This window comes from Lithobates pipiens, unplaced genomic scaffold (genome assembly GCF_037356315.1).
Source record: "Lithobates pipiens isolate NorthernLeopardFrog02 unplaced genomic scaffold, aLitPip1_a1.2 Scaffold_8, whole genome shotgun sequence".
Classification (NCBI taxonomy): domain Eukaryota; kingdom Metazoa; phylum Chordata; class Amphibia; order Anura; family Ranidae; genus Lithobates; species Lithobates pipiens.
In genome coordinates this window covers 381,333,146-381,350,153 of record NW_027507903.1, presented here as the reverse complement: position 1 = coordinate 381,350,153, position 17,008 = coordinate 381,333,146, and the positions used below count along the sequence as shown (strand labels likewise).

The window sequence follows — 17,008 nt, the reverse complement described above, 5'->3', positions numbered from 1 at the left end:
TAGGGCCATGCCTCCCCCCTCCCTGGAGGAAGCTATCCATGTGGGGGGACGTTCCTGGGAGAAGAACCCCCCCCCCCCACAACTGGAGTTTTTGGGCCGGAGGAAGCATGCAGCTTGTACACAGAGCGAGACTGACCAGCTTAGAACAGGTACCTGCTCTAGACAGCCCCCGGTGGTGACTATAGCAACATTTAATGTAACCTCTTGCTGACCGCCTCACGCCGATATACTTGGGCAGAAGGGCTTGTGCGGGCAAACTAATGTACCTGTATGTTGCCCTGTAAGAGGCAGCCTGCCTGACTGTCTGCAGGGATACCCGCGATCGCCTCACGGAGAGAAAGAATGGGGAGATGCTTATGTAAACAAGCATCTCCCCGTTCTGTCTAGTCAATGTCGCTGATCTCTGCTCCCTAGATATCAGTGACGTGTCACACATAGCCACGCCCCCCCCCCCCCCCCCACAGTTAGAATTACTCCCCAGGACATACTTGATCCCTACACTGCCGCCTATTGGTTAACCCCTTCACTGCCAGTGTCATTTACACAGTGATCAGGCTGTCTTTCTACATGCTCAATAGGACTTTGAGGCCGTCTGATCAGGATCCAGTTGGACAACGCCACGGCGGTGGCATGTTAATCCCCAAGGAGGAACAAGAAGTTTGGCTGCCGCGTGGAAGGTCGCGCACATCCTTTAGTGGGCAGAGCGACATGTACTGGCCCTATCGGCCATCTACATCCCGGGAGTGGAGAAGTGGCAGGCAGACTACCCAAGTCGCCAGATGCTGGACCCAGGAGAATAGGCTCTGCATCCTGAGGTGTTCAGGCTGCTGTGCCTATGTTGGGGCACACCAGGCATGGATATTCTGGCCTTCCTTCTCAATCGGAAGGTGCCGGGATTCGTGTGCAGGACAAGAGCTCCTTGGGCGGATGCGCTGGTGGCTCCTTGGTGTCAGTACCAGCTGATCTATTAGTAAGCAGAAAAACAGGGGGGGAAAAACTGCGCTACGGGATGTTCAAAAATTAAAAGTGGTCGGAAGCTGCAATTCTAATGTATACCAAAAATACACCAATGAACATAAGAAAAAAGGGGGAACTGCGCTTAACCTCAAAATCCCAGAGTGAACAGGATGTGTGTACCGTATATACTCGAGTATAGGCCGACCCGAATATAAGCCGAGGCCCCCAATTTACCCCCAAAAAAACTGGCAAACTTATTGACTCGTGTATAAGCCGAGGGTGAGACATGCCTGTCCATCCCTGTGTGTGTCCGTCCATCCCTGTGTGTCCGTCCATCCCTGTGTGTCCGTCCATCCATCCCTGTGTGTGTGTGTCCATCCATCCATCCCTGTGTGTGTGTGTGTCCATCCATCCATCCCTGTGTTTGTGTGTCCATCCATCCATCCATCCCTGTGTGTGTGTGTCTCCATCCATCCATCCATCCCTGTGTGTGTGTGTCTCCATCCATCCCTGTGTGTGTGTGTATCCATCCATCCCTGTGTGTGTGTGTCTCCATCCATCCATCCCTGTGTGTGTGTGTGTGTGTCCAGCCTACCTGTGTCCCGAGCCTCCGTCCCGTGCCTTGCCTCCGTCCCGTGCCGTGCCTTGCCTCCTTGCCTCCGTCCCGTGCCGTGCCTTGCCTCCGTCCCGTCCCGTGCCGTGCCTTGCCTTGCCTCCGTCCCGTGCCTTGCCAGGGTCGGCGCCTCGGCGGCCATTCTAAAATTCAAAAGCCGCGCCTCCGCCTTCGCCTGTGATAGGCGGAACACTGAATTTCCCAGCAGCCTGTGTTCCGCCTATCACGGACATCGTCTCATCCTCGTCCGTAGTACGAGGATGAGACTATGTCCGTGATAGGCGGAACACAGGCTGCTGGGAAATTCAGTGTTCCGCCTATCACAGGCGGAGGCGGAGGCGCGGCGTTTGAAGGGTAGAATGTCCGCTGTCTGTCTGCTCGACACGCTGATCGGGCAGGCAGACAGCGATGACTCGAGTATAAGCCGAGGGGGGCACTTTCAGCCTCAAAAAAGAGGCTGAAAATCTCGGCTTATACTCGAGTATATACGGTATGTGTGAAAACAAAGTGCAAAACCTAAATATAATACCTATGAAATCACCTCCAAGTATGGCACATATATATGCATGTGCATCCGTGTACAACACTACTCCCCTCAAGTGAAATACAATAACATAATATTAATGTGACAAAAAAAGAAAAAAACTATATAGTGAAAGACAATAAAGGCCAATAATCAAAAGACATAAAAGGAAAATTAAAAATAAAGATTGGTCCCAAAAAACAAATTATGTACCTAATATTGCAAATACATAATAATGAAGCAATACTTTAAACACCAAGGATTTAAACAATACTGACACTAAATGACATCCATGTGATCATATATCCTATTGTTAAAGTGAAATGTCCAAATAATCCAACAATAGTGAAAAATCTTCATAAAGAGAAGCTTGATTAAGGCACACTATCCTTTTCTCTCCAGAAACAATGCGCGCTTTCCCGTCACCAGATAGATAGATAGATAGATATATATATATATATATATATATATATATATATATATATATATATATATATATATATATATATATATATATATATATATATAGATTGGCTCCTTACCAACTTGAGGCGACCCCCCCCCCCCGTTACAGAGGGTCACAACAGGCAAGATAAGTTTAGATGGACATCCAGGTTACTGCACCCTTCGATTGGTCCCAGATCATCCACAGGATAAAGTTATGGCGGTCACTATCGTCGCTCCATGTTACACTCCCCACTCAGCGTAGTATCATATAGAGGAAACACATGCGCCATATAGTGTAAAAAAACGATAACTTTTAATTTAAAATAAAAAAAAATATGCACTTGCATGTAAAAAGTAACAACAGGCTCGATAAGAGGCGTGCGCCGGCCGGACACACGCCGAAAAAACCAACCCATCCTTCCTGGTGTATGTCAAGCGAACACTACTGGGATGATGATCGTATGTCGCTCCGCCCTACGCGTTTTGTAATAACTTGCGTCGTCCAGGGGCACGGGCGGCGTACGACGTCACCCCATTTATACCCATTCCCATACCCAAGCCTCGCTCTGGGTCCGCGGCCATCTTGGACGCCCATTGATCAACAAAGCATCACATGATCAAATGTTAAGCCTCGCTCTCAGTCCGCGGCCATCTTACGTGTGCGTCTACACACACTATATGGTCGCGGGCCAAGCCTCGCTCTCGGTCCGCGGCCATAATAAAGACCTAACTCTCCAATTTACCTAACTGATATAAGCCCTAAGAGGGAATGGCGAGGAGTAAGAGAACCAAGCCTCGGTCCCAATGAGCACATATCATATAAAAAAATTCTTTTGGCAGAGAAAAATAAAATAAAAAACAAAAGAGAGGCCACAAACTTGCTCCCAATGGTTCACCATGATCTAAAATTTCACTCGATTTAATAAAATGAGAGATGCAAAACAATAACTGGGAACTAGGTTAGTCCTCATTGTAGGGCTTGCTTCTTGTATTCAAAGCAGACCGGAAGTAGATCCAAACCGTATAACCGACACGAAAGTATAGTCAACGGGACTTTTTTTCCTTTATAAAATTATGAAAAAGGTTTTTCTTTTCGTAAAAAATATACAGATTATGGTTCATGGCTAAACCTCTACCTGGTCACTATAGGGAGAGGAAACGCAGGCAAGAAAAGATATACTCTAAATCTCACCTTGCCCTCATCTCGCAGATTATTTTTAGAGGGGCCTCGTCTTTGGGGAGCAAAATTGCCCCTAGTGTACAAGACCCGCCTAGGGCTAATAGGTGCTTCTTTCAGAACTTGACGGGTTATTACAAGTGTAAAAACTGTCAAGTTTGCACTTTAAACTCCTACAGGGGTTAAAAAATTTCTAACATAGTGTCTTCAAGCACCACCATAACATATGAAATGGAATCATTTATTACCTGCTCCTTGGAGGCTGTGGTTTCTTTTACAGTGCCCTTGTGGCCTCCAATACATAGGGCGGACCAAAAGGGCACTTTGTGTCAGGTTGAATGAGCACATAGGGAATATCCGGCGTGGGTTCGACAAGCATCCCGTGTCCAGGCATTGCGATCAAATGCACAAGAGAGACCCATTGGGTACCTTGTTTGTCGGTATTGATAAATATAGGCCCCATTGGAGGGGTGGATCCTTGGTCGGGGAGATATCCAAGCTAGAAATGGCCTGGATCCACAAATTAAAAACATATGTCCCGCTTGGCCTGAATGTGGACACTGATGTAAATGCCTTCATTAATAATTCCTGACCTGTTTTTTGTATTGCACTTCAACCTAGATGGTACACAAGTAATCTGTTGGTATTTTTACTGTATACACTTCTTTTTTTTTCTTTTGGTGTGGGCCTTCGCTCTGGGTCGGTCGGCGATCTAGATGAGGTGATACACACCAAGCATGTCCCCACAAACATTAGATGATGATTCTGTTTTGGCTGCACTATCTGCGAGCTGAGGGCAAGGTGAGATTTAGAGTATATCTTTTCTTGCCTGTTTCCTCTCCCTATAGTGACCAGGTAGAGGTTTAGCTATGAACCATAATCTGTGTATATTTTTTACGAAAAGAAAAACATTTTTCATAATTTCTATAAAGGAAAAAAGTCCCGTTGACTATACTTCCGTGTCTTCGTTAAACGGTTTGCATCTACTTCCGGTCTGCTTTGAATATAAGAAGCAAGCCCTACAATGAGGACTAACCTAGTTCCCAGTTATTGTTTTGCATTTCTCTCATTTTATTAAATCGAGTGAATTTTAGATCATGGTGAATCATTGGGAGCAAGTTTATGGCCTTTCTTTTGTTATTTATTTTATATGTCTATTTTTCTCTTCCAAAATAATTTTTTTATGATATGTGCTCATTGGGACCAAGGCTTGGTTCTCTTACTCCTCGCCGTTCCCTCTTAGGGCTTATATCAGTTAGGTAAATTGGAGAGTTAAGTCTTTATTATGGCCGCGGACCGAGAGCGAGGCTTGGCCCGCGACCATATAGTGTGTAGACGCACACGTAAGATGGCCGCGGACTGAGAGCGAGGCTTAACATTTGATCATGTGATGCTTTGTTGATCAATGGGCGTCCAAGATGGCCGCGGACCCAGAGCGAGGCTTGGGTATGGGAATGGGTATAAATGGGGTGACTTCATACGCTGCCCGTGCCCCTGGACGACGTAAGTTATTACGAAACGCGTAGGGACGTATGAACGTCACCCCAGTCGTGTTCGCTTGACATACACCAGGAAGGACGGGTTGGTTTTTTTGGCGTGAGTCCGGCCGGCGCACGCCTCTTATCGAGCCTGTTGTTACTTTTTACATGTAAGTGCATATTTTTTGATTTTAAATTAAAAGTTATCGGTTTTACACTATATGCAGCCTGCGTTTCCTCTATATCAGGGATATGCAATTAGCGGACCTCCAGCTGTTGCAAAACTACAAGTCCCATCATGCCTCTGTCTCTGGGTGTCATGCTTGTGGCTGTCAGAGTCTTGCTATGCCTCATGGGAATTGTAGTTCTGCAACAGCTGGAGGTCCGCTAATTGCATATCCCTGCTCTATATGATGCTACGCTGAGTGGGGAGTGTAACATGGAGTGACGATAGTGACCGCCATAACTTTATCCTGTGGATGATCTGGGACCGATCGAAGGGTGCAGTAACCTGGATGTCCAATTCAAATTATTTCTCCTGTTGTAACGAGGGGTCGCCTCAAGTTGGTAAGGAGCCAATCTATATATCTGGTGACGGGAAAGCGCACATTGTTTCTGGAGAGAAAAGGATAGTGTGCCTTAATCAAGCTTCTCTTTAGAAGATTTTTCCCTGTTGTTGGATTAATTATTTGCACATTTCACTTTAACAATAGGATATATGATCACATGGATGTCATTTAATGTCAGTATTGTTTAAATCATTGGTGTTTAAAGAGGAAGTAAACCCTGATGGGTTTACTTCCTCTTTTTTTCCCTGCAAAGGTAAAGCATAATGGACTACTATGCATCGCATAGTAGCTCATTATGTGTCACTTACCTGACACAGGAGCCAGCGAAGTCGCCGCTGTCCCCTGTAGTCCGCCGCATCCATCTTGCTGGTGGCGTCTCGCAGCTCCGACGAATGACAGCGGCGAAGTCGCGATGACGTCACTCCCGCTCATGCGCACGGGAGTCGACAAATTAGGCAAATCCATTCTTGGACTTGCCGCATGTTGTGCGCCTGCGCGCCGCTGTCTACGGCGCATGCGCCGTAGACAGCGGTGCCCATTTTTGGGCAAATATCTCCTAAACCGTATAGGTTTAGGAGATATTGCTTGGACCTACAGGTAAGCCTTAATCTAGGCTTACCTGTAGGTCAAAGTGGTTTGAAAGGGTTTACTTCCTCTTTAAAGTATTGCTTCATTATTATGTATTTGCAATATTAGGTACATAATTTAGTTTTTTTTGGGACCAATCTTTATTTTTATTTTTAATTTTCCTTTTATGTCTTTTGATTATTGGCCTTTTTATGGTCTTTCACTATATAGTGTTTTTTTTATTTTATTTTTTTCCTTTCTTTTTTGTCACATTTAATATTATGTTATTGTATTTCACTTGAGGGGAGTAGTGTTGTACACGGATGCACATGCATATATATGTGCCATACTTGGAGGTGATTTCATAGGTATTTAGGTTTTGCACTTTGTTTTCACACATACACACATCCAGTTCACTCTGGGATTTTGAGGTTAAGCGCAGTTCCCCCTTTTTTTTTCTTACCAGCTGATCTATGCCTTTCCTCCGCTAAAGCTGCTACCACATCTGCTTCACAGAGTGGAGACTGAGGGGATTCCAGTAATTCTGATTGCCCCAGATTGGCCTCAGCGTCTCTGGTACGCAGACCTAGTGTGCTGGATGCCCTCTTGCGACTGCCTTTGCGAGAGGACCTTCTGTCTCAAGGTCCGATTCTCTATCCTGCTTTAACATTGCTGGTTTTAACGGCATGGTTATTGAGAGCCAGGTGCTAAGGAACTGGGGCCTATTGGACTCTGATTTCGACCATGTTGAGAGCGTGGAAATTTTATTCTCGGAAGATTTATCATCGTACCTGGAAGGCCTACATCTCCATGTATGAGAAAGGAGGATGGCGTCCACGCTCATATTCTATATCCAGGATCCTGCTGTTTCTACAGCGAAGGAATAGACCAGAAATTGGCTTTAAGCACCATTAAAGGACAAATATCGGCTTTGGCTGTCTTTTTTTCAGAGACCCCTGGCGTCTAACTCCTTAGTGAGCACTTTTGTTCAGGGGTCTGACATGTAGTTCCTCCGGTGCGTCCACCGCTACCCCAGTGGGATCTGAACCTGGTGTTATCGGTGCTTCAAAAACCGCCGTTTGAGAATATCAGAGATTCCTCTGACTCCTTCCCTGAAAATGCTCTTCCTAGTGGCAATTACATTGTGTTACCATCTCTGTGTCCTAAACCGACACCTCTTAAGGAGGTGGCCCTCCATTCCCTGGATGTGGTCTGGGCTCTGAGGGTGTGCTACAGCTCCCTTTCGGAAGTCGGACTCCTTGTTTCGGTGACTGGTCTGAAACAATGCATGGTCTCGTCGGCCACCATTTCCAGGTGGATCAGACAGATTGTAGTACAGGTGTACATATTCACCAGCACACCATGGATCAACAAATTTTCGTCCAAAAGGTTTAATGAAGTGAATCGCATCACAAAGGAAACTGCAATGTTTCGGAGCTGCACAGGACCCATTTGTCGGGCATAAAAAAAAAAAACCAGAAAAAAATTAGGTGCAATTGCAAATTACACGGCTGCCTGCAAAACTTTGCGACCAAAACAGGCATCAGCCGATGCACTGACATCTACCTTGTAGAATTTTGTAAAGGTGTGAACAGACGACCAAGTCGCTGCTTTACACACTTGAGCGACAGATGCTTGTTACTCCTTATCCCTTTTTTTTTATTTTTTTTTTTTTTATTGGTTTACGCTAAATGCGTAATCATCCTGTGATTGCTAAATCCCTTCATGTATTGCCACATCTGAGATCAGACTTGCATCATTCGTAATTAATAAATCTAGTAGGGCATTCTTTCTATTTGGAGAATCCACCAATTGGGACATGAAGTTGTCCTGTAAGACGTTCATGAAACAAGGGGCCTTTAATGACCTGAGCGGTCCCTTTTGCCCAATCAATATTGTGATAATTGAAGTCCCCCATTATGATGACATTTCCCTGTCTAGCTGTCCTTTCTAATTGTGATAGTAGGTTCAGGTTGGGTGGCCTGTAACTTTTAACAAATAGACCCACCCCACCCCTCTCATCTTCCCTGTCCTTCCGATACAAGGAATATCCCTGGATCCCTGGATATTTGCCAGCCAATTGTGTGAGCTGTCAAACCAAGTTTCAGTTATTCCCACAATATCGAAGTCCTCTCGTGTAATAGCAGCTCTAGTTCCTCTATTTTGTTAGCTAGGCTCCAAGCATTTGTGTATATGCCTCTGTTGTATGAGTGCATATTATATTCTCCTCATGTTTCCTCTGGCTTTGTTTAAGAATTGTCCATTCATTCTCCCCGGGATTAGAAGTTGCAGCTGTATTATCCGCGCCGACTCCACTAATACCCGCTGCCCTTTGCTCACTGCTGGCTGTTGTTTACTCTGACACACCTCCCCCCCCCATACGTAGTTTAAAAGCCCCTCCTAACTTTGTGGCCATATTTCTTCCCAATACCGCTGAACCGTCCCCATTAAAGTGCAGCCAGTCCTTACTAAAGAGCCGGTAACAGACAGTCAGCCCAGTTTGCCAGGAACTCTGTCTGTCCCCTACTGTGGGTTGAGCTTCTTCCTGTTAAGTGCCATTTGTTGCAAAATATCTGTGTACAAGGGTATACCGGCAAATTTGTCTGGAACCACAGGGTTTTGCCATGATCTTTCGCATGGAAGTAGTGGATTCTTGCTAAGATATCCCTGGGCGCTGTATCGGGGAAGAATTTAGGCTTTTTGTATGCAACGAGCCCTGTCAATGCACAGCTCGATCATTCAAGGAATGAATAAGGGCCTTCAGAAGGCATGATGAATGATTGGTGATCAGCTGGGGCTACAGATTCTGGAACCCCTCTAAATGTAACATTGATTCTGGAATCCCCCTAAATGTAACATTGTTCTGCCAAGAGTGGCCTTCTGAATCGCCGATCTTATTTTGAAGGTGTTGAATCTCACTTTCTTGGTCAGTATAGTCGTCAACTAGCTCGTTATGCGTGTTGTACAGATCCACCATTTTATTTTCCAGGTGTTTAGTTTTGTCAGTATGAGAATGGACTTTATCGTTGGGTAGCCAGCATATCGGAGAAATCCATTAAATAGGGTTTTCCTGAGGGAGAGAACCATGCTCTTTAGAATAAAACGCTCTTAGTTCGACTGGTCTGTTACAGGGAATGTATCAGAGTGCCCCTGCCCGGAGCCAGGCTGTGCTGCAGACTGAGAGGGATCCTCTTCCTCCCTGCGCTGCCTCATCTTTGCTGGGCTGCGGATGGTGGGTGTTGGAGGTAAACTCCCCATCCATCTGCTTAGTTCAGCCTCTTACCTCTGCTCATGTGTGGCCAGGCAGGCCAGAGCAGGAGCTGGAGCCATCTTGCCCACATGTGTCTGGCTGGGTAGAAGTCTGAGGCGACCGAGGCAGCTTGGATGATTTCCTGCGCTTGGGGATGGCTACTATGGTTATTTCCTGTTGGAAAAAAAATCTATTTTTAAATGTATAGTGATGTATCACGATTTTAAAACCTATATGTTCTATTTTCAGACAGCGAGGTCTGTTCTCTTTGCTATCTGTAGAGCCTTTACTGTAACCTGAAGAAGACTAATGATGAAACATGTAGATACACAAGGGCTCACTGCCCATTATATAACGGTATACATGATTTTTAATTTTTTTCTATTCTACTTATGGCGTGTATTTTTCCAGAAATAGTGTTTTTCATACCTCTTCGTTTCCTATGCCAAGTCTGACCTAGGTGTTATAGTACACCCTTTTTTTTATTTTTTTTTTTATTTTTTTTTTATTTTATTTTTCTTGTTCGTTCCCTGTGTGTGTATATCCATTCTTGGCGGGGAGCTGCTCTTGGGGTGCACTCTGTGTGGATTTCCCAGTTTCCCTTACATTATGCAAAAGCAGTTTTACTTCTATGGTCTGTTTTGTCAATTTGTTGGCTTGGAGTACAGCCGGTGCCCTGATTCACATCCCCCCCCCCCCGTTGTTCACCACGGCGGCAGGAATGCATATCTGGCCCCAGCATCGGCGGACATTCCAGGCTGCACTACCACGCCATTGAGCCTTTTCCTTGTAATCAGACATCCTACAGGAGCCCACAGGTATAGTATGTTACAACATTTGTATAGATATACATGTACATTTTATAACCTGTATGATGGTTTCTAGTCACATTATATTATATTCGGTCTACCATCAGTAACGTCATATAGTTTAGATTTTTTTCAAGTTTGGGATTGGATCATTAACTATATATTGACACCCCCCCCCCCCCAAATACTCTTGCGGCCAAGTGTGTTGATAAGGTGATCTTAATTACATTCAGGTGGATAATGTCGCATGCCTTGCTGCTCTCCAGGATTCCAGGATGGGGTATCCTAGCAATCCTCTTATGTTGTGGGACTGACAGTGATGTTGGTAAAGTGTGTGTGTGTGTGTGGAGAGAGAAAGGGAGAGATGTAGTAATACATTTTTTTTTAGCTGACCATTTGTTGCTTGGCTCTGGAGAAGGACATATCACTTCTTCTTTTTTTATTTATTTTATTTTTTTATTATATAGAGTAAAGCCATGCGGTGTGGCCAGATGAGCGCTTATACCACCTTTTTTGTTTGTAGTATTCATGTGATTTATTTTATTCCCAATAAAATTGTGTGGGATAATGTACTAGGTCAGTGCACCCTCTTATCTATTTTTGCAGTGATTTAAGCCTATGCGATTGTTTTTTTGGTTTCCTCCCTTTCCTGTAACAGTGCATGCTACACGGGCGATTGGTGCTTTCTGGGCCTTCCGTCATCCGGCATGTGTCTCAAATCTGCAAGGTGGCTACCTGGTCGTCTGCACCTTTTTTACTAAATTTTTACAAGGTGGATGTCCTGGTGTCTTTGGATGTGTTTTTTTGGCTGCAATGTTTTTTGCAGACGTCTGTTTTGAAGTTTGTTTCCTGGGTGGTGATATAACCCTGTACTTGCAGAAAATGTACTTTTACCATGTTCCTGGTTTTGCTTTCAGCGGGTCTCTCCTCGTTGGGCAGATAGCAACTGGGGGGATTGCTGTCAATCAAATTTTGTCTGTCAAAGGACGCAGCAGTGGGCACGGGAGTGAGCACACACTGGTGCCCCCCTGCCAGCCAGGGATAGAGGGGCCTGGGGGGGCCACAGAAGAAGAGGATCGGGGCTGTTATGTTTTATAAAAAATAAAATCTTTATTACCACTTTAATGGTGAATACAAAAAAAAAATATTTCAGACTTGGATTGAATTCTGCTCTTCATTTGAAAACCTCTAGTAGGTGTGTGTGTGTTTGTGTTGAATTGAGCTTGTAAACAAAGCTTATGTTTGAAATGGGAGTGAGGGATTGGAAATCGTTGTGGGTCTTTTTCAAGATAATTTAAGATAACTTTGGTTTCTATTCTTTAGTGTGAAATCAAGATAGCCCAACCAAAAGAAGTTTATCAGCAGCAGTATGGTGGTCGAGGAGGTTTTGGTGGAAGAGGAGCGCGAGGTGGAAAAGGTAACAAGCTTTAAAAGTTAAGGTTTAGCACTGCATTATTGACCGCCCCAAGCAAAGCTTTTTTTGGAGAATACCTGTTGGGTTTTTATAGCTGTCCATACCTATTGGAAAGGTCATACTGTGCCTGTTGTAGCAGTGCACACTGGGATAGGAAGATTCAGTGCTTTAAACCCTTTATTTTTTATTCTTCATGACCTTAACTATATTGCTACATTCAGGTGAATGTACACTGCCCAGGCATAACCCTTCCCAGCTCAGCCAAGCCTCAATTTTTAGTTGGTGTCTTTAGGTGATGGATGGGCGTACAGACATCTCTGAAGAGATTTTTGTAGCCTTTAGTTCTACTCAAATTGCCTATTCTGTATACTCCTGCTGGAGGAAGAGGCATCATCCAGATGAGTCATCTGAGGCTAAGAGGGACTGTACCTTGACCCCACATGCAAGAGTAGATTTCGCCTGTAGGCAGCAATCTACAAGGTTCTCTGTATCATGACCTCGTATTCAGGGTACTGTATAGGTCAGTGATAACCTAAAAGGGAGCTGTAATGGGTGAAGAATGGGCCTTCTGCCAGTTGCTACAGTGTTTGGAGAGTGCCTCTGTGATGGGAGGCATTTCTCTTATGCTCTCTGATGCTTGGAGCAGTGTAGTCTGTGAACTGTGCAAGATCAGAGCAAAACTCTGCAAAAGCCACTTTCAGAAGGTGCCGATAGGATGTGCAGACATCCTTCATGCATGTATTTTTCAGTTCCCTGGCTTTAAAATGTGATGAAAGCTGCTGGGCACAGCAAAATTTCAGCCATAAACGTACATGGCCCCTCCATGGCCACAACACACCTTCACTGTTCCTACACAAGTATTAGAACACTTTGTTGGGATGACTACCACCTGGGTGTCAAAAAGACCTCAGATCTCATATGTGGACTTAAATGCAATAAAAATGAACAAAAAATGGTCATTTGAAAAAAAATAACAGAAACATGTGCCTTTAAGACGTATGGCCGGAAGTGACATTTTTACGTTGCTTCTGCCCTGCTATAGTATGGAAACAGGTGGGGGCCATCTTCCCTCACTCTTCTACATACCCCGCCACGGATAGGATGCGATCGCCTAGCGCCACTGCTGACGGCTCCGGTAAGCGGCGGAGGGCATGGGAGGAATCCGCCGCAGAGACCACCATTATCTTAAACTGCTCTAAAAATGGTAACCTCTGTTGTAACAGCAGCAGCTGCTGCTGTTATCGAGATATCCATCGTCAAACTGCCAACATAAATGTACATCAGGTGGTCGGTAAGTGGTTAAAGTCCATTGTGACAATCCCAACACCGTAGAAACCTAGAACAAATCTTCTAATTTGCTGTTTCTTCAAATAAATACTTCACCATGAGTGCTCATGCAGTAGATGGCAACTCATCGAAGGTGTTTGACCACTTTTTAGGCTAGGTCAAAAATTTACTTTATTTGGATAAACCAGGTAGACCCTGGGGTTTGCATCTCTCCACTTTGGAACTCCCTCTGCCCTAGGCTGCGGATGTGGGAGAACGATTCCACTGGGGACACAAAGCTTTATAGTGTAGTACGTTTTATTTAAAAAGGAGCGGGGAGTTGTAATTTCCAGGTCCCGTATGTGGCATCCAACAAACTAGTATATCCAGAACAAGGCCTGGATCACACGCCGATACGAGCCTGGTATACCCATCCGCACATGTTGTAGACACCTTAGTGCAGGGATTGGCAGTCACATGTGAGTGCAACTTATGCTTTATTTTTAAACCCTTTTTAAATAAACTTACTACACCATAAAGCTAATTTCTCTTGCGTTCACCGACTGACACAGCTCCTTTCTTAGACCATTGGGTTGTTACATCACCTTTTAGGAAAGGACTAGGCAGAACATGTTTAAAATCTTATGATAAAACTAGAACTTTCTAGTTTCGCCCAAGGGGCGGTCCCTTAGGTAATAATCCCTCAGCCTGCTACTACATCCTCAGTTTTTTTTTTCTGCCTAGTGAAGAAGGACCTAGGAATCCTGCAGGCCTATCGATCCATGAATTTTTATGCAGAAGTTTTGCTTTTTGCACAAGATTAAAGATACTGTGATCTGCTATCAACAGCCAGCTGGGTGACAGGATGGCTACCCTTATCCTTGTAGTCTCCCAGCCTGGCCAGCGAGCGTGTGCGCTCTGCGCTGGGTCGGCCACGACATGCCCCCAGCTCCAGGGGCGGCCAGTGGGAGTAATGCCCTGGGGCACACATATGACTGAGCTATTGATGTTCTGCGTCCGTGTGCCGGGCCAGCAACCAACCTGTACTGATCGGAGAGTGGGTCTGTGATGGAATGTCTCCCAGCTCTTCAGGACTGGTAAGTACAGCTCTCCCTGCCTCGGTGGGACATAGCAGCTGGGCATTCCTTGGAAGGTTGATTTGGGGGTCCCTCACCTTCCTCTCTTCCCTCCCTGTCCCTATCGCCCCCCTCCCTGTGGGGGATGCTGCATAGGCTGCTGAGCGGTGTGTGTGCGCTATAGACAGGGGCGCTATCACCTGGAGGGGGACTGCGCTGGATATTTGGGCCCTGGATGTGTGTAGGTCTCTCCCCTGAGGTGTCTGGAGGCTATGTCTGCTGATCGCTGTTTAACTGCAATTTTCTGCCTTTTTTCACTGTTCTTCATTGCATACAGTGCTCGGCGGCCATGTTTGGTGTGACCAGGGAGCAGCATGCTTTGTCTCCATTTTCCTGTAGTCCGGCGGCCATTTTACCTACAATTATGTCCTTTATACTGGATGCTCGGCGGCCATCTTGTTGAAGCCGGAACACGTTTTTCATCTTCAGCGCTATTCAGAACGGCACAGGGCGGTTTGGTCTCTTGTGCATCTGGAAGCTGACACAAGACACAGGCACACCTAGCTGGATGGCGCAGAACTCGGTCAGGGTGGTAAGTTCTGCGGGGGGAGCCCCTCAGCCAGCAGCAGTTGGGGACTTGGGACAGTGATGGTCCCATCCTCCTAACAGGTGGCAGACAGGCTAGGGTCAGCATGGCTTCAGAAACTGGTGTTTCTTCCCCCGAAATCCAGGCAATTGCAACCAGTGTGCCTGTGGAAGCTTTGTTGGCGGTCCTTAATTCGTTCGTTGCCAAGATGGAGGCGGTGCATAGGTGGTAAATGACATCTTCCGCCTCAGAGTTAGTAACGATCACCATGCAGACCCTGCAGGAATTTGGGTGGCTGTTGAACCTATAAGTTGGTGATTTGTACCGACTCAGCATTTGGAGTACCTAGGCTTACTGCTGGACTCCCTGGAATCTAGAGTGTTTCTCTCTTCAGACAAACTGCAGACTCTCAGAGCCGCGATAAAACTGCTGATGAACCGCAGGTGGTCGTTGCTACGCTTCTGCATGCGAGTCCTGGGCCTCATGGTGGCCTCCTTCAAGGCAGTACCGTTTGCCCAGTTTCACACCAGAGTCTTGCAGAAGGAGATTTTGACCAAATGGGACAAATCTCCATTGTCCCTGGATCGGCAGAGTCAGGTGAGCTAGTTAGTCAGGGATTCCCTGCTCTGGTGTCTGAGGTCCCTGGCACTTCAGTCCGGAAAGTCGTTCGTACCTCTGAAATGGGCAGTGATCACAACGAACGCCACCCTAACCGGCTGTGGTGAAGTAATGGGAATTCAGTCGACCCAGGGCCGGTGGTCGGAGGAGTAATCCAAGTTGCCGATCAATGTGCTCGAGCTGAGAGCTATCAGGCTATGCCTCTCCCCATGGTCGATTAGACTACAAGGGCGTCCGATAAGGATCCAGTCAGGCAACGCCACAGTGGTGGCATACATCACCAAGGAGGAACAAGAAGCTCGGCCGCAGCACAGAATGTTGCTCACATCCTTCAGTGGGCAGAGCGACATGTACCGGCCCTATCTGCCATTTACATCCCGGGAATGGAGAACTGGCAGGCGGACTATCTAAGTCGCCAGATGCTGGACCCAGGAGAATGGGCGCTGCATCTGGAGGTGTTCAAGCTACTGTGCCTGCGATGGGGCACACCAGATCTTCTGGCCTCCCGTTACAATCGGAAGGTGCTGAGATTCGTGTGCAGGACAAGAGATCCTTGTGCAGACACGCTAGTGGCTCCTTGGGATCAGTACCAGCTGATCTATGCCTTTCCTCCGCTGAAACTGTTACCACATCTGCTCTGCAGAGTGGAGGACGAGGGGATTCCAGTAATACTCATTGCCCCAGATTGGCCCCAGCGTCCCTGGTACAGAGACCTAGTGTGCCTGGTGGTGGACGCCCCATGGTGACTGCCGTTACAAGAGGACCTTCTGTCTCAAGGTCCGATTCTCCATCCTGCTTTATCATCACTGGTTTTAACGGCATGGCTATTGAGAGCCAGGTGTTGAGGAACCGGGGTAAACCCCACCCTCTTTCCCCAAAAATAAGCCCTACCCTGAGAATAAGACATAGAAGGACTTTAACTAGGGCTTATTTGGGGGTAGGGCTTATATTGCAGCCATCGTCGACAATCACGCTAGGTCTTATTTTAGGGGAAAACCGGGTATGCTGAGGGCATGGAAATCTTCTTTTCGGAAGATATATCATTGTACCTGGAAGGCCTACATCTCCATGTGTGAGGAGAAAGGATGGTGTCCGCGCTCCTTTTCTAAATTGGCGTTAAGCACCATTTAAGGGACAAATTTCAGCTTTTTTTTTTTTTTTGCGACCCCTGGCGTCTCACCTCTCTAGTGAGCACTTTTGTTCAAGGGATCCGACCATGAAGTTCCTCCAGTGGGTCCACCGTTACCCCCATGGGATCTGAACCTGGTGTTATCGGCGTTTCAAAAACCACCATTCAAAAATGTCAGAGAGATCCCTCTGACTTTCTTTCTTTCCTTCACAGAAATTGGTTTTCTAGTGGTCATTACTTTGGCCAGGAGGGTTTCTGAACTGATGGCCTTGTCATGCAAGTCACCCTATCTGGTTATCCATAGGATAAGGTGGTGTTGCGTCCGCAACCTTCTTTTCTGCCAAAGGTGGTTTCGGCGTTCCACATCAATGAAGACATTGTGTTACCATCTATGTGTCCTAAACCAACACATCTTAAGGAGGTGGCCCTCCATTCCCTGGACGTGGTTCGGGCTCTGAGGGTGTATTTGTCTGCTACGGCTCCTTTTTGGAAGTCAGACTTTGTTTTCGGTGGCTGGTCCGAAAAAAGG

At 46.2% G+C, this 17,008-nt stretch overlaps 1 protein-coding gene across 1 annotated transcript in view; it reads left to right on the top strand.

Moving 5' to 3' along the window:
* Positions 1 to 17,008, top strand: part of HNRNPAB (heterogeneous nuclear ribonucleoprotein A/B) — a 139,939-nt gene that overhangs the window by 105,499 nt on the left and 17,432 nt on the right. The window contains exon 5 of the mRNA XM_077471491.1: positions 11,714 to 11,807. Coding sequence (XP_077327617.1) covers positions 11,714 to 11,807 — 94 coding nt within the window. The remainder of the gene's footprint in view (positions 1 to 11,713; positions 11,808 to 17,008) is intronic.